General features: G+C 45.5%; 2 protein-coding genes across 2 annotated transcripts; one reads left to right on the forward strand and one right to left on the reverse strand.

Annotated features, from left to right (window-relative positions):
- The first annotated feature begins 15 nt into the window (after positions 1-15).
- On the forward strand, positions 16-6257 carry SEC13 (SEC13 homolog, nuclear pore and COPII coat complex component). The gene is made up of 9 exons (XM_033071399.2): positions 16-99; positions 344-388; positions 1228-1343; positions 1766-1917; positions 2467-2600; positions 3362-3495; positions 3973-4093; positions 4890-5036; positions 5399-6257. Exons 1-9 carry the CDS (start codon positions 97-99, stop codon positions 5507-5509), a joined length of 963 nt encoding a protein of 320 aa, XP_032927290.1. The 5' UTR covers positions 16-96; the 3' UTR covers positions 5510-6257.
- Positions 6258-6989: 732 nt separating this feature from the next.
- IRAK2 (interleukin 1 receptor associated kinase 2) lies at positions 6990-20595 on the reverse strand. Its single transcript, XM_033071946.2, has 13 exons — positions 20087-20595; positions 18466-18645; positions 15994-16158; positions 15199-15311; positions 13589-13783; positions 13099-13163; positions 12579-12693; positions 12216-12325; positions 11647-11842; positions 10887-10949; positions 10122-10322; positions 9440-9956; positions 6990-9151 (listed from the first exon to the last, which is right to left on the reverse strand). The coding sequence occupies exons 1-13, from the start codon at positions 20268-20270 to the stop codon at positions 9033-9035; spliced, it is 2223 nt and encodes a 740-aa protein (XP_032927837.1). The 5' UTR covers positions 20271-20595; the 3' UTR covers positions 6990-9032.
- Between the last annotated feature and the right edge of the window lie 1822 nt (positions 20596-22417).

Genomic DNA, 22417 nt, shown 5'->3' on the forward strand with positions numbered 1-22417 from the left:
GGCGGGGCGCGGCGGGGCCGGTTGTGCGCGGGACCGGCGTGCCACGTCTGAGCGCGGGCAGAGGCCGGGCCGGAGCTCCGCGGGGCCGCCGCCGCCATGGTGAGGCGGGGACGGGCCCGGCACCGGCGGGGGGGCCGGGGCGGGAGGGAGCGGGGTGGGGAACCGGCGGCGGCCCGGTGCGGGGCCTGAGCGCAGCTTCTGTGGCGGCCCGGGCAGCCCGGAGCACGGCACACGGGGCAGCGGGCACCGGGCCCAGGTGCTGCCCCGGCTGGGCGGGCGGGATGGACTGCGGCTCCAGGGGCCGCCTTGGTGCGCTGAGCTCGTTCTGTTCCTTCTCCCGCAGGTCTCGGTCATTAACACCGTGGACACGTCCCACGAGGACATGATCGTAAGTGCCGGGTCGCTGCTGTGACAGAGCTGCTCTGGGGCTCTCTGTGGGCACGGAGGGCGGCATGGATGTGCCCGTGTAACAGCACACTCGTGGGGTGTTGGATGCAGAATGCTGTCTGAAATCCTGGTCTTGCCATTTTGTACTGTGTGGAGAGGAAACCTTGGCTCGGAGGAATTAAATTTAAAATCTTGTTTCTGCCCGTTTGTGTGAAATAATAGAAACGTGTATATTTGCTGGTACAGAACTTCGGCTGATAAAAATGGCTTTTCTCTATGCGGATGTTTCTGGGAGTAGATGTATTAGTGTGGGTAGGAAGAAAGATTTCAAGGTAATTTGTTGAAGGAAGGAACCCAGCTGGGTGTGCCTAGTTCTTGAGGAAGAATTTCTTCACAGAAAAGGCTGTCAGTAATTGGAAAGGGCTGCCCAGGGAGGTGGTGTAGTCACCATCCCTGAAAGTGTTCAGGAAATGACTGGATGCAGTTCTCAGGGCTCTGGTCTAGTGACAAGTTAGCGGTCAAAGGTTGTAGTCAGTGACCTTGGAGGTTTTTTCCAGCCTTAAGAATCTGTGGTTCGGTGGTGGTGAAATTTCAAACGTAATTAAGAGCAGTTTTTGTACACCCACCTTTAAGAAATAAAAGAAACAGAAATACATAACTGGTTACTGCTGTGTAGTCAGCAGCCTGAATTCCCTGTCATGAAAACGCTCGTGAAACAAATGCTTGTGTGGCATGTGTGGATTGTTTAGAAGCGTTCTCTTGGCCCGGCTGTGCTGCAGAGGGGTCTGTCAGCAGGCTGAGGTGCCGTGCTGAGCACAGCTCTCCCTGCTCTCCCTGCAGCACGATGCACAGATGGATTACTACGGCACGCGCCTGGCCACCTGCTCCTCAGACCGATCCGTGAAGATCTTCGATGTCCGCAACGGGGGGCAGATCCTCATTGCAGACCTGAGGGGGTGAGATGTCACAATGGGAGAGGTTGATCAGGGAAAATTCTTGATGCTTTGTCCTTTTGCCCTTAGGCAGCACAAAGTGCAGGTTGAATTCCGGGGTGAACTCCTCCAAGACTGTGCTGAGCAACTCAGAGCTGGGGCGGGGACAGAGCCCCAGTGGGGAACACAGTGGGGCTTAGTCATTCATTTAATACTTTGCACCTGTGATTTTCAAGGAGTAAAATGTACTGATACAAGTTGGAATTGTTTTCTGTGACAGTGAGAACCCTGTGTCAGGGCACTAACATTGCCATCACAGCATTACCCATTCCTCATGTCAGAGCTCTAATCCCTCCCAGAACAGCAATTCCCAGCAGTGGTCTGGGAGGCAGCTGCAGCTGGAAGGGGTTTCTCTCAGCTTTTCCAAATGGTGTTGTTTCTTGCAGGCACGAAGGTCCCGTGTGGCAGGTTGCCTGGGCACATCCTATGTATGGGAATATCTTGGCTTCCTGTTCCTATGATAGGAAGGTTATTATCTGGAAGGAAGAAAATGGCACTTGGGAAAAGACCTACGAGTACACGGGACATGATTCTTCAGGTATGGAGGGCTGGAGTATGGAGCTGGGAAGGGAGACTGGAGAGATGAAGGGATTTGGGTAAGACTGTAATAAATCTGTTAGTGTTAAGGAAGAAAGTCTCTGTCAAAAATGAAAGGATAAAAACTGAAGAGAGTAAATCTGTTTAGCACTAGCAGGACATTTCCCTGAGGTCCTGTTGCTAGATAACCCACTACTGATGCATACCTCTGTAGGTGATGTTATACAGATAAGTTGGCTTTCAAGTAAAGATGGCAGGGTACTGAATTCTTGAGGAAAACACTGTCTGTTTCCAGTAACAAAAACTGCATTTATCATGCTGTGTTTTGTTTTAAAATGGAAACTGTGGCATTCAGATGATTTATCCTCCCAAGGCAGATCTGTTACGGAGTAAACAATGCTAATAGGCTGGCTTTTGCTGGAATTTGACTTATTCCCAGCTTTCAAGCCACTTGCTTTTGGTGACTGTGCCTCTGATACCAGCTAGTGAATTAGTCAGTCAGTTTTAGGTAGTTCCTGTGCTGTAATCTGGTCTGTCTCACCCTTCCCAGTGAATTCTGTCTGCTGGGCACCACACGACTATGGACTGATCCTGGCCTGTGGGAGCTCTGACGGGGCCATTTCCTTGTTGAGCTACACGGGTGATGGGCAGTGGGAAGTCAAAAAGATCAGCAATGCACACACGGTGAGTCTGGTCCTTTGGAGCAGCCCCGAATTCCCAGAGCTGCAGATAACACTGAGGAGATGCCTCAGAGACTTGACTAGATAAATACTGAAATGCAGTGAAATGATGTGAAACATCCAGAACCAAGAATAGTTTAAGTTCATCCAGAGTAGGCAGGTGTACTTCTTAGTCACTCAAATGAAGTGGAAATGAAGTTTACTAAACAGCACTGGCAATGCCTGTTTATTGGGCATTATTGTTACACACAGTGCTGAAAGTTGCCTGCTAAGAAATGGCCTTGGTCCTGAGAATACCTGCACCATCTGGAAAAACTGTGGGACTCCTGTTTTTCCCAAAATTGTGGAGATTTTTGTTTAAGCAGAACGTAGTAAGCTAATGGCAGTGGCTCCCAGTAGAAGGAAATTTGTACCAAAGGTTTCTTCTACTCCAGTGGTTCTAAATCTTACCGACTCTGTGTGCCTTTTGTCTTTGCAGTTTCTGTCTCTGTCTCCCCTGTTTACATATCCAAGATGAACTATTTTGTGTGTTAATGCCCTTAGCTACCTCAGGTTTTCTGAGTAAGTGCCTTAGTGAGGCTAAACTGCATCTGGATTTCTTATTCAACCAGCATTGTGCAAGACTTCACTTTTTCTGAGATGGGCTTATTCCCCACTCTCAGCAGAGAGCATGCTACATGTTCTTCGCCCCCTCAGCAGCCTTTATCTATTTATTTAGTTAATTAAAGTAAGCAACTTCTAACAGTGGTATTTTTCATTAACTAGATTGGATGTAATGCAGTAAGCTGGGCTCCTGCTGTTGTACCAGGGAGCCTTATAGAACAACCCTCTGGTCAAAAGCCAAACTACATCAAAAGATTTGCATCTGGTGGCTGTGACAACCTGGTCAAGATCTGGAAGTAAGTGCCCTGTTGCCAGAGTAACCCTTGACACTTTAGGCTTTGAGTGTCCCTGTTAGTATCTCGAGTAATATTTTTAGCATCTCTGTTGTATCATCTTTGAATTACTGTTTTAGAGAAGTGTTTTAAAAATGGAAACTTAGTGATGCACAGTATCTCCTGTGATTCTTTCAGCTTGTGCCAGCCCTGTGTGATACTGTCTCTAAGGGTGGGTTTCTAATGGTCTGTGGTTACCACTTTGGTAATAGCAGATTTCTGACAGTAACTGAAAGTCAGAACCTCTTTGTCTGTGCTGCTTTCTGTCCCCTGGAAGGGATTTTGTCAGTTCAATCCATTGGGGTTTTTGGAGAAGTGGGGAACACTTGTGCATTGTATTGTATTGATGAACAAGGAGTCTGAATGGTACAGTCAAAAGCTTTCCTGAGCAGGATGAAGGATGCTGCTGCTGCCTTTCTGACTATGTAGTTGTGTTTTCAGGGAAGAAGAAGGTCAGTGGAAAGAAGAGCAGAAGCTGGAGGCTCACAGTGACTGGGTACGAGACGTGGCCTGGGCTCCATCCATAGGTTTGCCAACCAGCACCATTGCCAGCTGCTCACAGGTGAGCTTTGTGTGGAGCGACAGAGGCACTTGGTGAGCTCTCTTCCATGTGCTTCCTTCCCCTTTCTCTGGTAAAGGAATTGTAGGAATAGAGCTGCTCTAACAGGTCCTCTTGGCAATGCTTTGCTGTATCTGGGTCTCTGCATAAGAGCCTTTGATTCCTGTTCCTCCCTAGCTCAGAAGCTCAGTAGAAGCATTTCTGGACAAAGGTTTATGTGTGTGTGCGCCTCTGTACCAAAGACTGGCTTCTGTTTTGAAAATTATGGACAGAATGGCCTCACTAGGAGGAAGATCTTCCTAATGTCATATTTTAGTGTTTTGGGATCAAATTTACTGAACTTCCTTCTACAAGTACTGTTTTCTAATAACTGGCATACTTAATTAGCTCTGATGTCCTCAGCCTTCATATTGACTATTGTGTTCTTGCTGCCAATCAAATGCTTTTTTGGGACTTTTTTTTTTTTTAATTCCAATAAGACTACCTAGTGAGCTCCTGCCATGTAACTGGAAAACAAAATCTCATTCTAGGGAAGTATTTTAGCTGATAGATGTGTATTTTGGGGGCTCTTTTCTGTTTTTTTCAAGTTACTGTTTGTTGGTAGTTTTTCTTATCAGAGCTGTTCTCCTGCCTTACCTTTATGCACAGCAAGGAAACAGCCCCCTTGCTGTGCTGAGCACAAATCTGTGCGGACACATCAAGGGGTGGTGACTGAGCTGTGATTTGGAGGTGTAGCTCCAAGGGCAGATCAGGGTTATGTTCCTTGTGCCCAGCCAGGTTGGTCTCTGTGCTGTTACAGGATGGCAGAGTGTTTATCTGGACGTGTGATGATGCCTCTGGAAACTCCTGGTCGCCAAAGCTGCTGCACAAGTTCAATGATGTTGTCTGGCACGTGAGCTGGTCCATCACTGCCAACATCCTTGCAGTGTCTGGAGGAGACAACAAAGTGAGTACTGCTGCCTTGGCTTTGATCCCTGTGGGCTCTTTCCAGAGATGCTGAGATGAGACTGTTGCATGTTTAACACAAGGCTGTCGTAGAGTCTCCTTTGCTGTGATGGGGACATTTTTTATTCTGATTAATCAACAGGGCAGGAAGACCCTAACCTTTGGAAAACTACTTGCACTGCATTCTGAATCCTTATGGGAGGGTGGAAATGCAGGCTGAACTTGATTTTGTGGGGTACTGACAATTCACATACTCTTCTCATATGACTGTAGGCTATCACCAAACCCATGGTGTGGTAGCTACAAGAAAAGGGGAAACAGGGTGTGCTTAAAGCTGAAAGCTGTTCCTGCTCTGTTTTTGAGGTGACGCTGTGGAAGGAGTCGGTGGACGGACTGTGGGCGTGTATCAGCGACGTGAACAAGGGCCAAGGAGGGGTGTCTGCTGTGACAGAAGGGCAGCAGAACGAGCAGTGATGCACAGTGGAATACTCCAGCTCAACAAGTGATCACTGTCCCTGATTTGCTATGTGTCTTTAGCTGGATGAGAACTGATTTTATCTAAACTGGACATGAACATGGGAAACAATTATCCAATTTTATGAGCACTCTATTACTGAGACGCTACAAATATGTTGATAATCAGCCTTAATTGACATTCCCTTAAATTTAAACAGTATAGCCAAGTACTGTGCCTGATACTACTCCTTGATGCTGTAGGAATTATTCCCTGCTTTTTTGGTTTAGGGTCAAATTTGATTGGATGTGCTGTGCTCAGAGTTCACACACTTGGAACAGAACAGGGGGAAGCTGTCAAAACAATGAGGTGTGAACTCCTTCATTCAAGGAGGACAAATACTCTGTGCCCTCAAAGACCAAACTTTTTTTCAAGTGAGGGAAAGTGCTGGTGGAGTTCTCAGGTTAGCTGGTAGTGTGCTAGCTAGCTCTGCTGGTAACAGTGATGTTATACTTGTGTCTTTCTGAAAATAATGTGCTTGGACAGGTGAAAGTCTCCTCGTTTTCTTCCAGATGAAAAGGAGTAGTGGAATGCATATGTCTTCTGCTTTACAATAATCTCAAACTGGGTTATTTAACCAACACCAATACATCAAACCATGGTTTGAAGATTTATTTTTTTTTAGTCACACTTCTGTACTGTACCTCAGTTGTTTGGATTTTTTTTTGTTGAGATACCAACAGAATAAAATCCTATTGGTTAAAACGTGGTGTGCGGTATTAAATAATCTTTTCACAGGACTGCCTTTTCAATGGAGTCTGCAGTCTGTCTTCAGCCAGGCCACAGTCACATCTTCCCATCCATATAATTAGCTTTGCAAGAGTTTGGGTTTTTTGTTGGTTTTTTTTAATGTAATGGTACGTCACGGGACAAGGCTTTACAAACCCATTTCTTTTCCTTGGCAATTCCCAGGGAGAACGTAAGCAATGCCAGCTTCCCTTTTCTGCTCTTACAACAACTTTACTCGTCATAAAGGAAGGAAGAAAGAAGGATGTGAACCCATTTGCACACTTTGAAGTTAGTTTTAAAAGCGACGTTAGCCGGTGTTTTATGAGAAGCGCTGAAAAGCGGCAGTGTTTATTACAGTTTATTTCAGTTTATCAGAGTTCTGCCCGTGCCGCCCCCCTCAGGCGCAGCCCCGCCCCGCGCGCGCCCCTGGCGCTGATTGGCCGGCGGGGCGGCGGCGGCGGCGCTGATTGGCTGTGCCGGGAAGGGCGGGAAGGGCCCGCTCCCCTCAGCCCGGACCGCCCCGATCTTCCGATTTCATTTCACGGTGAAATTTCTCTCTAGAGCCATCACAAAGGAAAAAAATCAGCTATTTGACAGTAAATTAAGACTGAATAAACATGTCTGTACTAATAATTACTGCTTTTGCCCAAATAGGGTGGAATGAGATACATTTTATGGGCCATGAATCATGAAAAAGCAGACTAGAAAAAATAAATTTTTCAGGTTTTTTATTCACAAAGCTATTAGTAAATGGTAATGCATAAACTGGCTTCTGAACTGCCAAGTTACTTAACAGTGTTAATGTAAGACCAGCCAGTGTCTTATGTATGTTATGCTAAATATTTAGGTAACTCTGTAAGACTACCTAAATCACCTCAGAATATTTTAAAACTGTCAGGGTACAAGGCAAAGAATAACAATTCCATTTGGTGACTACAGGAGAACAAAATCTCTAAAGTACTTTCGTGAAACAGAACTGCACACAAACTACATTTCTCAGTTTAAAACTCTCGAGTTTCCCATTCAGCTCTGCAGTGTATCCATGTGCATTCCTTTCTGGAGAAGACATGAGGATTTTTACCACGGGTATCCCAAAATATACCAGTGGAAAAACAATGAATATTACATTTTCTGTGCCATAAAATTACCTCGATTAAATATCCTGTAGAATTAAGCAGTTATTGACCAATCTGAGTATACAGGGTTTCATGTCAGTACTAATCTTATCTTGGTTTGATTCTGGTAAAACAAAAAAACCCTGACACTGGTAAATACAAAGACAGTATCCAAGGCACTTATAATTAAGGAATTTTACCAGTTTTTAGTGTGAGAATAACTTGCTCATAATAATACATACAATTAACTAGGTATTGTACAAAAATAGAAGGTGTGAGACCTTTGTGTAAAGCTAGGAATATATACTAGTACACAATTCCACGGAAAAGAATTGCAAATAATTAATTTTAATTTTGTTCCCTGAACTGCACTGTGAATTGCAGCCATTTCTGCACATCAGGACCTGTTCCCTTTTCTCAGGAGGCAGCTCACCTGTCTGTAAGGTGAGCTACATACTCGATAATTCTCTGACAATAAACCTGTTTTTCCCTAGACTGCACATAACTGGAATATGCTAGCAATAGTACAAATAATAAATATAAAAAAACCCGAAGTGAGACTTTCTTAAGGGGGCTTTACTTGATCATAAATACACCAGCATACAAGTTTCTATTTTTCCTTTTGCATGTGATCCCTGGGCCTGAGACGAAGGCTCTACTGCTGGATGAACCAAGGGACACCCACAAGGATTCCTCTGAGAATGCCTGGTGAGTGTGGGACCATCAACAACTCCCCTTATTAGCTTATATTTGACCCATTGCCAAAATAAATACAACAAATTATGTTTCAATTGTCCTATTAAAAAAAAAAATCAAAGCTATTTTAAATTATTTTCCCTAATCAAAAATATACAACAGTTACAATGTGAAACACAGTGAGAAACATTACCATGTAAAGGGCACTTAGTAAAAAATAATTCCCAAAAATACTCCTATGAAGTATTAAATATGTCTTAGAGCTCCCAACAGTGAACTGAAAGGTTGGACTTACGTGGTGTCACATGTACATGGGAGAGAAGCTCAGGGTGGAGGAAAGTGGCTGAAGTTATTTACTTACACCTGTGGTCAGTGAGTTCAAACCAAGATGAAGCCATGTACAACATTCTGAGAACTTGCATGAAAATCCCCTCTCTGGTAATGCAGTGGTTTTGAGAATATGGATAAGATTATATGGAATAGGAGAGAGTCACTGGAAAACCTCTGCAAGGACTGAGGATTCCTGTGTGCTGCACACAGTGGGAAAACAGTACAGGGTATTGCTGCCTGGCCACTGGTCAGTGTTTGCTCTGTAATCCTGGGACTGTGGTTAGTGACAGCAACAGACGTTTCCTGAAACACACTGCAGATGAATCATGAATTATTTTGGCACTTGTGTCCACCATTCCTTTTCACATTGCAGATGAAAAGGCAGAAGGCATTTCTGTGTACAGAGTGGGACTGTGCTTTAATCTGCTACACAACAGGTATTTTCTGGTGCTTCTCCATGTGGTACTTCTTGATTCCTTCAACCAGGGCTAATGTTCCTGATCCAAATCTGCTACCTAATCTTACGTGCAAGGTACTCTTTTACCATCTTTATAATGAGGGACAGTCCTTAGTTCTTCTTCTGAGCTGGCCACTGCTAATAAATCCATCCAATTTATGATTCAAAAAGTTCAGAACTGTTTAATTTGTCTTCTTCATACAGCAAAATATTTTCCATGAGCTTCTTTTTTTGATCATTTATCTGTATTTTCCAAGATGTCTCTCTGGCTATGGCTGAAAAACAAAAAAGCCAAAACACTGAGGAAAAATACACATCGACTGCCTAAGGAATAGATGATAATTTTTTATATAAGAAAAAGCAAGCAAGAAAGCAAGCAACAAAAATGGCTTAGGAAAAAAATCTGATAGAAAACTGCTAAGTGTTTTGTAGATTTATTAGTATATTCATAACCAAAGAGAAAAGATTTACTGATATGTGTTTAAAAGTAGGAAGAGGAAGCTGAGCAGTTCTGGAGAATAGAGTAGTTTGTCCCTAGTCCTGCAAGATGAGGGCACTTTTACCTTGTGGAGCACTCTCGGAGTCCAGGTCTGTGTTCTCCTGAGGACAGGTATCCTCTGCAGCCACTGCTGCCTCCAGGATGCCCTCACCTCTGGAGCACACCAGGCTTCTCTCCTGCAGCTCGAGGGCAGGCGTTCCCTGCTTCATCCTGCCATCACAGGCTGCCACTTTCTCTGCACTGGTACAGCTGTGGCTCCCTAACTCCTCTGTGGGCTTTTCTGGAGGATTCCATGTGAAACTGCCGGACTCATCTGATTCACAGGGGATCCGTGACATGTAGATGCCATAGGTGTCGGGAGCCCCAGCTGCCACGGGAGGCACACAGGGGCTGCCACTGCTCAGGATTGCTGCCAGGGTGCTCTCCTCTTTATTGCCCACTGCAGAGGGCACATCCACACTCAGACTGGCTGTCTCATCGTCAGTTTCTTCTGGAGTGTTCATGGAGAATCCACAAGTGCTGCTTCCAGAGATGTAATGCTCTTTCAATTTATTTTCAGCCATTTCCATAATTTCAAGTACCTGTTTTTAACAACCAAATCTGTGAATGCATAGTAATTCCTGTATCCCTGCTTACACATATTTTCCTATATTAACACTCACAAAAATAAGCAAAACATGAATGTTGTAGCTTTACACCCTGATGACAAGAAGACTTAAATCTTGGCTATGTATTTAAAATATTACCTCTGCTATGTTCGAATTCTTCTTTTTCAGGCAAAGGCAGATGGCTGTTGCAAAATCAACAGCCACCTCTTCCAGCAAGTGCCCTGCTTTTTTGTCTAGGTATTTGCAGCAGATTTCCTTGGCAGCCAGCTTTTCCAAATTTTTAACTTTGGAGTGTGAGCTTTCTTTTGCTGCTTGGATTTCATCAGCAATTATATCTTTCTGTTCAAAGGAAGGAGATGCATTAGCGAAGGCAAAATGAACACAAGCATTTATTTTTGTATGAATCTCTGAGAATCAGTATTGCTGTGTATTTGTCACTAGTGCTCCTAGTACTGTTCTGATGGCTTGTGAGAGCAGTTCAGCTTGGGAATCTGGCAGGGATATCAGTTCCACGGCCTGATAAACATGATAATGAGCTTCTGCAGCTCCTGCCTACCCAGGTTTCCCCACTCACTGTGGCTCATACCACATCCTCCTGGCACACAGAAAATACCCAGCAGCATTTCAGCACAAAGCCTTGTCTCTTAGATATTTATTTATTTTGGAGTCTCTCCTAATGCAATGCAGGCCAGCACTCTTGAGCAGGTATGTGAAATGAGAAAATCTGTTTTGATTCTGTTCTAATGGCAGGCAGGCTACTGATGTAAATGGAACCAGGATATGGCTCCTAAACTTCCCTGTACATGCAGGCTATGTAGAGCAGACAGCAAATATCAAATTGCATTTAAATAAAATTAAAATTATTTATTTGTATTGGTGCTCATTACTGCTGCTTTTTCTTACCAGGTAAATTGGGTGTCTGTCTTCATCCAGTGCCTTAATCCCAGTCAGTATCTCTGCTAAGACCTAGATGAAATGAAAAAGGTAAGAAAGATAGAATTATTTGTTCATAATGAGCAAATTTTAAAAATAAGTTTCTAACTAAAGAAATATTGAACTTTCCATGCATTCTGGTATTATATTTTTACTTTCATATTTTAGCAATGCCAGCTCAGGGCATTTATGAAACATTAGATCTACCTCCAGAGCCAAGCCCAGATTTTATAGTTCAATAAATACTGCTGAAACAAAGAATAAGAAGCAAGTAAAGCTAAATGTAGATAAGAAATCACACTGAACAGAGTAGCTTCCTACTTAGTAGAAACTTCCTACTTAAATGGAAACACCTGGAGATGGGTGACATCATAGACTATCAATTATTTTAGCTGAAATTACAAATGAACAGGTAATATTTGTAGCAGTTCATGTGGTAAGTCTGCAAGAATTTTGAGCATCTAATTTGTTTTAAGCCATCAGCAGCAATATTTTATTTACAGTAAGAAACACTTTTGTTTCTCATTTGTAAGATTCACTTAATTTTGCCACAAATTATATATATTTGGAGTGTGAACAATTAAAAACAGGATTGCAACACATTATAGAGCCAGCAACTATGATAGGAAATTGCCAGCAAAACAACCATATGAGGTACTTGCTCTTACATTCAATTTCTTGTCTAGAAGCATCAAAAAATGCAACAGAGCATGGAAAAAAGGCAACGTACCACACCACAGCTGAATATATCCACTTTTTCTGTTAACTGCCCATGTCTGACGAAATCTTCTGGCAGGTAAGTAAGAGAAGCTTGTAGGACTTTGGTTTTCATCACAGCATATTCTGATTTTTTATCAGAAGAATGCAAACGCAGGCCAGAATGCCCAAGCTTTGGTGTAAAGTTTTCATCTAACAAGACATTTGAGCTGCGATAATGACAGAAAAATAACAATATTGGTCAAATCATTGCTTTATCTTGAGCCAAGAATTAGTTTTATACTTTTAAACTCAAGCACTGAAAGTGTCCAGCATTTGGCCTCCTGCATATAACTGTAAGGCTTAAGGACGCTGGAGAGCAAGAAAGGGGAAAACAAGCATCCAAAAATTACTTCAAAAGAATTTACTTTCCTCATTTAGGAAAGAGAGGTTAAATAAAAAGGGTAAAGGCCCTACAGAACAAGAGTTAGCAGAAAATACTGCAAATGGATTTCCAAATTGTATAAACTTTAGCCATGACTGTTAAAGAAATCCTTGAATTACCAGGTTACCAAGGAAGGGCTGATATGCCAAAGTCCTCACCTCTTGATATTCCCATGAAGAACTCCAAAATTATGCAAATACTCCACTGCTCTGATAACTCCTATAGAAATGCTCATTCGCATCTCCCAGGTCAGTGGAGCAGAATCATCCTGCAAAGAAAGGCAGAAAAAAATGGTAATTAATGGAATAAAACACTGTAAGATATTGGTAGTTTAGAAAACCAAAGGCTTAGCTGAGTCCCAGTCAAGCTCCAGAAGAGCTGCTGCCTTGCTGGTGCTTGCAACCAAGGCACCTTTTATTATAGCTGTTTCTCAGAAATCAAAGAGCTGCAATTGTGTTTCCCTGAATTCCAGGAGAGGACTTGCAATCACTAGTAGGTGTCAGACCCAGATTGTTGCTTACGTGGCACTGAAGCTTGTTTTGCAAGGAGCCATTGGGCAAGTACGGATATATCAGACAGTGCGATCCAGTTTCCACCGAGAACCCCAGCAGCTGCAGAATGTTTATGTGACAACACCTGCAGGCACAGATCAACAGTGATTTGCAAATTATATAAGAGCAACACAGAAAAATACATTCCTGAGCTGGACTCAGTTCCTAAATTCAAGGCAACTGGAATGGTGTGCTGCAGCTGGAAGCACAGCTGGAGGCACAACACAGTCTGGGGCAGGAGGCTGACTGAGCAAGGGGTACAAGGTGGGCACTTCCCCATCCCAAGGCTGCAGAGTGGCTGTGCCAGCTCAGCCAGAACCAGCAGTAGCCACAGGACTGTGCTGCTTGCCCAGGGCTCCTGCACTGGCAGCACACGACCCTTTGTCCCCAGCCCAGAACGGTGCCTAGAACAGATGCAGTGTTGGTGTAACACTCAGCAGCAGAGCACGAGCAGGACATGCATCACTGCCTCTGAAAGCCAACCACTCACCGAAAGCAAATCTGCACTTCTGTATGAAAGAACCTCTGGGTGGAATTTGGGCTTGTGCATTCCAGCTGAAACATGAAAACATGCAAGAGAATGTCATTACTAACTACTGGGACTTTGCATTTATACAGATCTAGATGACAAGCTAGTGCAGGAGACAGGCAAGTACCACTGATGGCAACATTGAGTCAAAGGCCACAATTAACTGGGAATTAGAACAAAAACGAGTGTAAAGACACCCCTGATCCAATCATCAATGCAGGCAGCTATAATTATACTCCTATGTATGGAGTAAATGGAATTACTCACATGAGTAAAGTATCCACCACATGTAGTTTCTGAATTTAGATTTAATTATCTACATAACTTCATTTTTAGCTCTCCTCTTGCGTAGCTGTTCTGGTTCCTTCCCCACACAATATTAAACAACAACTGCTAATGGGCAAGTCATGCTAATAACACACCCTCTTCTAGAAAAAGATGCAGTACTTGCCTCCTTGAGTCGTTTGATGACAAACACCATGTTGTTCCTCTGACCTTTGTAGATGTCTGCAAAAGTGCCTTCACAGATCCTGTTCTCATCACTGAAACTGTTTGTGGCGTTGGCGATTTCCCTCTGGGTCCACAGGAGGCTCCCGCTGGGCAGATCAGCCATCGTCTCCTGCCGAGGAGTGGAAGAGCTGCAAGGCTACACATTTGTGGAAGAAACAAGTTTATCTCATGATAATCCATATGCTTTTTCCTTCTTTCAGTGTCACCATTTTCCTTCCCATGTTTTAAGCAATCACTGTGATTGCTGAATGAAACTGTGAAAGGTACTATGCAATCACTCCTTAGGGTGTAGGTAATTCCTCTACTGATGTGTTGGGATGATGTAAAACTTTTGCATAGAATTGACTTGAAATCAGTTACCAATCTGCATTCCCACCTTTCTCAGGAAACAGACTTCGCTTTCTTTAGAAGTCTATAAATTTACATGAAGTGATGTTAGTCTGATTTACAAAAGATATTAATATTTATAATTGGGTTATATATTAAGAAACAGTTGGATGAGAAAGTGGGGTCCCTCATAATGTAATTATCCTCTGGTAGAAACTTCCTATCTACTTCTGAAGCATCTGGCATCAGTTGCTCAATAACTTATTGCTTCCAGTGTGGTAAGTCCTAACACCAGCTATAATTACAGTTCCACTGGAGCCTAATCATGCAGCTTTCACAACTTTAATGTGCACCCAACCTGAGGAAACAAAGCACCAACTTCTTCTCAAGAAACTCTGAAACTACTGCACTCTGAGTCAGTATTCTCTCCTGGCTGGTACTCCTGGACCATGTTATTGTGAAAGAATTTAAAGCCTCAGACAAAATAAACCAAAGAAAGCAGGCCAAGAACAACCATGATGGGACTATGGTGTGCCCATAGATCTGGGAAACACTTTGGGGACAGGACAGATCTAGTTGGACTGTATGAAAGATGAGAGAACTGTGGGGAGGAAAGAACAGGAGACTTCATGCTGAAATCATTAGGAACATTAGGAGATTTTTTTCCCACTGTGATAGTTTAGCACTGGGACAGGGCTCAAAGAGGTGATGGAACCTTTATCTTGGGAGATTTTCAGTTGTCAGCTACACAAGGCTTTGGGCAACATGACTTAAATTCAATACTAGCCCAGTTTTGAGCAGAAACCACATTTTAAGTATACAATGAAATGAAAAGAGGCATGTGGTTCTGACTAATCAGTGGTATTTACTGTCCTGGCCTGCAATCACACCAGAAATGTAAGTCCTCTGTAAAATCTGCATGTGAGAGTCCTTCAGACTCAACTGCTATTTGTGGGTATGCTATCCCTTCTGAGCTATACCAGAAGTAATACTGCAAGTTTTTCCCTCACTGGTCCTTCACTGGCAAAAACCCGTGATGTAAACCACATGCAATCGAACTGAAGCACTAGTACTGTATTCAGTGCAGACCCTTTGTAATCGAGCTCAACGTTTTCACCACATCAACATTTTTGTACAAGTGGAAGGATGAACTTTAACTGAAAGAAAACAGTGTCATAAAGGCAATTTTCCTTGTTATAGTCAGTGAGCACTAAGGGGATTTACCTTCACACTCGATAAGACAGGAGGATTGGACTGCAGGGAATTCAAAAGGTCTCTTGGGGGAGGTGGTGGAGCAGGGAGGGAATACAAGGCCCCTTCAGAAACAGCACCTGAAACTGAGATAACAGCATTGAAAACACATTTTTGCAACACCACCACCTGTGATTTAACTACAAATGTGTAGGAATTATGAAGATCTGGGGTAGTTTTTTTTTAATTTGCTGACCATGGATAATCTGTGACAAGCTGTCAGACTGTGAAATTCTGTGTGAAGACAGGGAGCTCCCTTCTGGTCCATGTTTGCAGCCCTCTCCAGCTCTGGATGGAGACATGAAGGTCCCTGTGTCTGTGCTGTTGCAGATGCCCTCCCCAGTGTGTGCTGGGGTTCTCTCCCTCCCTCTCTCAGCAGAGGGGCTGTCGACCCCTGCCCGGCTCTGTGCTGACCTAGATTTACTGTGCATGAAGACAGGGACATGGGGCAGGACATGCATGCACTGCTGTAGTCTTTGCATGGAGCCAGGATGGGACCAAGGCATTCAGAGACCTGGGAACCATCCTGAGATCCCAGAGCACAGACACAGCCAAGGGGGCTAAAGGAGGGACAATCAGGAGGTTGTGTGTTAAAGGTAGGAATAAACAGCAGACAGCAGTGCTACGAAAACAAACACTCAGCTGTGCCCATCTGGGAGATCTTCTGGGAGTGTCTTCATTGCACTATCCTGACCACAAACACACAGCAGCCTTGGCTATGCAGTCATTTCATGTCAGAGCAAATCTGGAGTCCAGTGCTGTACTTACTGCCTGCTGGGACTGCTCCCAGGTGTGTGGAGTCTGGGGATGGTGACAAATTTATGGCATTTTCTTTCTCTCTCCTTTTGCCTTCCGTGGGAAGTACAGATAGGATCTGTTTGGGTGGCTCTGGCTCTTCTTTCCCAGGGCTGGTGATGTTAGAGGCTGATGTCCCTTCAAAACAGAGCAAATGGAAGATAAGGATAACCAGGGGAAATAGAATCTGACTCTAATCAGTGATCAGAAAATAATCCTAGTGAGGACATCAGACTTCAAAATAATATCAACATTAAAATGCACATTCAAGCAATTTAGACAGTATTTAAATTGTGACTATAGCCAAGACATTAACTTCTACTGAAAATTATACCGGACTATTTGTAAGAAAGACTCATACTTTTACTTAACAGCAGAAAGAAACAAACCAAAGACAATCTAGGGAAAACAAAAAAATGGTCACAACTCAAACAAGGAAAGTTTAAAGGATGAATTATTATCACTACAGTTCTAACAGATCCTGTGCTGTACACAGCTTGTAAAATCCTCAGGGTCAGGCCTGAAAAAGCAGCTTGAAGTCTGATTAAAACAAGTACAAAGATACAGTGTACAGGAACTTAACTATCCGAGGGCGGATTATTCAGATGAGATTAGGCTACAGTTAGCATGGGAAGAAATAAAGTACAAAAGTTCAAGATGCTGTGATATATGAGGTTGTCAACATCTCCAAAGCAGGTGAATTCTGATCTCTTAAAATGCTCTTAAAACTGAGGTTGAAAAGGAGCCTGGAAATGCCCAGTGTGCACTAGGGGTGATATAAGAGCTTTCTGCTTCCTGATAACATTTTCCTGGTTGTAGCTCTAAACTTCCATCTGGCATCTTTTACCAGCAATACATTGAATGTTTCCTTGAAAATAAAAAATGTCTTATTTTTACACAGAAAAATCCATAAGCCCAAATATTATTACATGGTGGGTCTTATCCTGTTTTTCTAACAGCTTTGTATCTTAACTGGTGATCTCAGAATCAAATGCGCCAGGCCTCTGTTTGCATCTGAAATCAGGCAACAGCTTTGTGTTCTTTTATTTATACAAAGACTAGGAGTACATGGAACAAGCAGGAAGCCCAGTGCTTCTTGTGTAATCTGGGCTATTTGTATGACCCGTGAGCCAGCAAACTGTGGGTGAGAAGCCAAGCTGTGGCCTATTCAGGCACTGAGGCTGAAGAACAGCAGCACGTGAAGGGCAGTAATGGCAGAAATGGGCATGTTCTGTTTAAGGTTTCTATCTGTCTTCTTCAATGAATTCAGGTGTGAACAAAACCAGGTCTGAAAATTAAAACTCAGGTATATTTGTTACTGTGTTAGAATGTTATGAAATCCCAAATTTTACAGGGTTTTAAAACTAGCTGTCAAATAGTCTGCAGGACTCTGGTCAAAACTGACACTCCCTGCATTCTGCAGGTGAGTCCCTGTGTTCTGTTTTTTTCCTCACATGGTTTAACCTAGAAGTCTCAGAGCTTAGCATCACTTCCCTTATTCAGCCTACTTTTCAGGGTTTTTCATGACTTTTGCAACTTCCTGCATGACAAAGAACTGACATAGAAAACATAATTAAGGACATTCAGAAGTGGGACTAGAGAGTGCAAGGAACTATTGCAGGGAGGTAGAATTCTTTGGGAAGTAATCTGCCAGCAAAAAAAAATCTCCCTTTGTGCTGTGTCTGGTTCCTTTAAGGAGGAATGAATTGAATTATGGTGATGTAAGGACTGCTTAGTTTTCTGAAGTGCCCAACAGAACAAGCAACATATCCTCTGTATCTTCCCAAGAGGGATCACCTGAGTAAGCATATTCAGATACAGAGAAAAGTTTAAGGAAAAAAAAAAGGAACTGACAGAAGCACAAGGGAAAGCAGGCAATGCCCTGTTGTACCTACACCAGGTGCAAACTGTGCAAGCAGCGCCCTGCTGACACAGGACAGGGAGCACACCAGACCCACAGAGGGATGGTGAGTGTTTCCCTGCAGGAATGGTGATTGGTTGTGTCTGTACTGTGTCTGTTCCAGGGCTATCTGCTGGAAGCTGCTCTTGGACTGGAAGCAATCCTGGTAGGGGCTGCGGTGTGCTGGCTGTCGGGATGTGATCCGGTGCTGCGGGACCAGGCCTGAAGGGCAGGGCCCCTCTGTGCAGCCCATGTTCTGAAACCCTGTCTGATGTATACAAGCACCAGCCCTCGTCTGGCCACAGCCCATCTTCCTGGCACTTCCTGAAGGGTCCAAGATGGCCAGCACAAAGGGTGAGTGCACCTGTATCACCTCTTCCCTCGCACCACCAATTCTACTTGAGTGAGCAGAAAATCACAATCAGTGGAGACATGAGATGTGACTTCTAACAAAAAGCTTCTTCAGCTAGCAAGGAAGATGTGCCAGGAGGGGTCTGTGTGCTGTGAGGGGCAGCACAGAGCCGTGGGAGGAAGGGGGTACTCACAGTCCAGGATGACCTGAGCCGCCCGGTAAAGCTGCAGCCCTTGCAGCAGGTCCAGGAGCTGCTGCACTGTGGCCAGCCTCACTCCCCACCACCACATGAGCTCCCTCGTGATGCTGATCCCTGTCTTCTCCATGCACTTGATTTTCCGTAGCTCTGTTTGATCAGTGATCACGTAAGAGGCTGGTGGGAGAGAATGGATATTCTGTTTAAATATTAGAAAAAACAGGCACATGCAAGCAGGGCAGGCTAAGGTGTGAGACACAGTTTGCTTTTACATTTCCATATCTTTAAAAGGAAGGATGACAGTAAACTACCTACGTGGAAATTAAGAAATTTCTGTTCATAAAGTAAGATATCCCTTTTATTCCTTCAACTATTCTGGAAAAAAATTTATTATATCAGGAACAGTTGAAAAGAAGACTCACTCACGCTTTTCAGCATATTTTCCCTGTAATTCTTCTCAATACTTTGTACCAAAGTAAGGTTAGATTAAATTCCTGGAGTGATTCTCCCAAAACAGGTGACAGCAATCAGTGGAGTGGCTGCAGTCCCACTTGCATTCCTAAATCCCGAGCTGTGGTGAGCCCAACAATAACTGAATCACCTGGTGCTAGTTACACTCTGGTAAAGCTATCAGGGAAATGCAGCTATTTTTAGATTCTGTGCCAAAGCTGACCCTACACAGTGTGTTCCAATTCCTGACCCATCCAAAACCCAGCTCCCCTCACGCTGCCCCAGCTCCACCCCACACACCTAAACACAGCTGTTCCTGAAGGAAAAAGGCTGGGGCTGGGGTGTTCGTGTGGAGACGGAGACTCCGAGCTGGGAGCTCCGAGTCAGCACAGCTGGCTTTGGAAGCACATCAGAAACACAGCTTTATGCACCTGAAAGTAGCGGAGATGAATCCTACTCTACTTCTATCAGGAAGTTTAACTGCGCTAAAAGCCTATTTAGCACATAGTTAGGGAAGTAATGTCAGATAAAGGAAGGCAGGTACTAAGAAAAGATTCAGTTTAGAATTGTTTGCACTGGGATACAGAAAAAAGGAGTAAATAACTCAGGGATTAAATTTTCTGTACTTACTGACCGTATACGGCCAGGGCCGAGAAAAACAGAGGCAGAAAATATGAGGGAATATACATAAAGAGAAGGAGGGAAAAAAAAATAGAACACCTGAGGAGATGTGAGAAAACAGGCAGTGAGAAGTGGCAGGAGATAGAGTGTGACTGGCGAGGAAGTGCGAAAGATTGCGGAGAGTGAGGGGAAGGAGCCTGGGCATCCCGGAAAAACCACGGCACCACAGAGTCTGGCATTCCACCTGTGTTTGAACAGCGAAACCAGAGCGGAGCCCGGCAATTCCCTGTTTACACCTGGGCTCTGCCGAGCGCTGGGCAGCGGGGGGACAGCGCGAACCTCGCGTCCTTCCATTCCAGCCTGTCCCCAAGGCGCTGCTGTCCCGGTGCCCCGGGGCTGCCCCCGGCCCGGAGCGCTGCTGTCCGTGTGCCCCGGGGCTGCCCCCGTCCCCAAGGCGCTGCTGTCCCCGTGCCCCGGGGCTGCCCCCGGCCCAAAGGCGCTGCTGCCCCCGTGCCCCGCCGCCACCCCCGGGCCCCGTGCCCCTCACCGAATCGCATCCAGTCGTAGTCGCTCAAGCAGTCCATCTTCTGGCAGAAGTCCTCCAGCACCCAGGCGGGCATGCTGTGGATGTAGAGCGCCGGGGCCGAGCCCGCCCTGAGGGCGAGGGGCGGCGGCTGCAGGGCCATGGCTCCGCGGTGCCGCTCCGGACAGCCCTGGGTGCCCACTGCCATCAGCGCCGGCCGCGCATGGTGCGCGCCTGCCCGGGGACCCGCAGTGACGCTCACCGCCCTCTGCTCTTTTCCCCAGAGCTTCCTCTTCCCTGGGGCCCTCACAGGCTGCGCCAGCCCAGCGGGCGGGCTCGCTGCCGGGCAGAGTCCGGGGCGCTGCCAGCGGCTCCGGCAGGCTCCGAGCGCCGCTTCCTGCTCCGCCTGACGTCAGGCCCCGACCCCGATGCCAATCAGATTTTCCTTTCCATGACTGGTTATTGCTTCAGCCGGGTTGCCAAATTACGAGTTTCACGTGCCGGAAGCGAGGGCTGTTTTCTCGGGTGTTGCGCACAGCTGGCAGGGCCGGCGGGGCCGGGCCGGGCCGGTCGGGAGCGGGGCCGGGCACCGCCGCGTCCCGGGCCCTGCGCTGGAGCGGGCTCTGAGCACGGACCCACACGGGCCCTGAGCTGGAGATGGGCTCTGAGCACGGACCCACACGGGCCCTAAGCTGGAGATGGGCTCTGAGCACGGACCCACACGGGCCCTGCGCTGGAGCGGGCTCTGAGCACGGACCCACACGGGCCCTGCGCTGGAGAGGGCTCTGAGCACGGACCCACACGGGCCCTAAGCTGGAGATGGGATCTGAGCACGGACCCACACGGGCCCTGCGCTGGAGCGGGCTCTGAGCACGGACCCACACGGGCCCTGCGCTGGAGCGGGCTCTGAGCACGGACCCACACGGGCCCTGCGCTGGAGATGGGATCTGAGCACGGACCCCCAACACACGGACCCCCAAAAGCCCCACCAGCCACACTCCCCAGCGAGCTGGGGCCGCACTGCTGGGCAGCAAGACACAGATCTCACAGGGGCTGAGCAGGAGCGGGCACCGCCACACAAGGCACCGAAAAGCCGCGGTGGTGCCGTGCAGGGCCCCTCCGGCTGGGTGTGCGCACCGGAGCTCGCTCGTTGCGGTATGGGGTGCGCTAGGATGTGCAGGGCGAACATCAGAACGTAAAGAACATCAGGGCCAGGTCTGGATTGTCAGGGGTTAGGTTTAAAATATGTTTGTAAAACCAACAATTTTTTTTCTGATTTTTTAATTCAACCTGATTTTGATAAAAATGCATAATTAATTAATCTGCCAGTGTAAGTATTGCTAATTTTTCTGTTAAAAAGGACAGCCTTCCTGCCATACTTCTGCTGCTACAGACTGCCAGCAGATATGTAAGTGCCACCATCCATCCTTCTGCTCTTGTTCGTATTTAGCCCTAGGTCTAAATTTCTATGAATTGCAAGAAGTGCTGCCAGTTTTGACAGCTTTTAATTCACTATTTCTTTGTACTCTGCATATATGTTATAGTACAGCTAACTCCTGTTTTCAGTATCAAACTTTAAAACTTTTGCAGTTTTCTACACTCCTCAGAAATCGTGAACTTCTTAGCTCTGCTGTGGCAAAGAAAAACTAAAAAATGCAGTATTGTTGTAGCTAAAATATCAAAGAACAGGAAAAAATAAACGGAAGTACCCAAAAGGTAATTAAAATATGACAACTCAAAGACTGCCTTGGGATGAGCTGTTTTAGCAGTAGTACCAGTTCAACAACAGTTGTTGCATTGATGGGGTTTTCCCCTTCCTTTTCCCTGCTTACTCTCCCTCTGACACCTAAGTGCTCTCATGACTGAACATCTCTGAAAGTGATGTAAGATGAGACTAAAATCGTGTTGCGAAGAACTACATAGAAATAGGAAGAAAAGACTTCTTCCCCTTGGGTACTGGAAAAACTTGTGAAACCATGTGGACTATTTGCCTCAGTGGGGAACAAAGGGAAAGAACAGATTCAACTGTGTGAATGACTTCAGTTCTGCTCTGAATACTACAGGTAATGCAGACCCCAATGGGAACTGAAACCGGCTGAACAGGGACTGAAAAATCCTGTATATTCCTGTGGTTAGACCTTCCCTTTCCAAGTGGTGTGGGCAGGACTGTGCACTGTGAGTGCTCTCCCCAGCCCCTGGACACTGCAGAGTGTCAGAGTATTTATTTCCCGGGGGTTTTTCCGTTCAGCCCTTGGGGCTGGCCCTGCTGGCTCTCGCTGCTGCTCCAGCCAGGCCGTGCTGGGCTGAAACCCTGCAGTGCTAACGCAGCTGCCACAAGTAAATCAAGTAAATTAC

This window comes from Catharus ustulatus, chromosome 13 (assembly GCF_009819885.2).
Source record: "Catharus ustulatus isolate bCatUst1 chromosome 13, bCatUst1.pri.v2, whole genome shotgun sequence".
NCBI classification, from domain to species: Eukaryota; Metazoa; Chordata; class Aves; order Passeriformes; family Turdidae; genus Catharus; species Catharus ustulatus.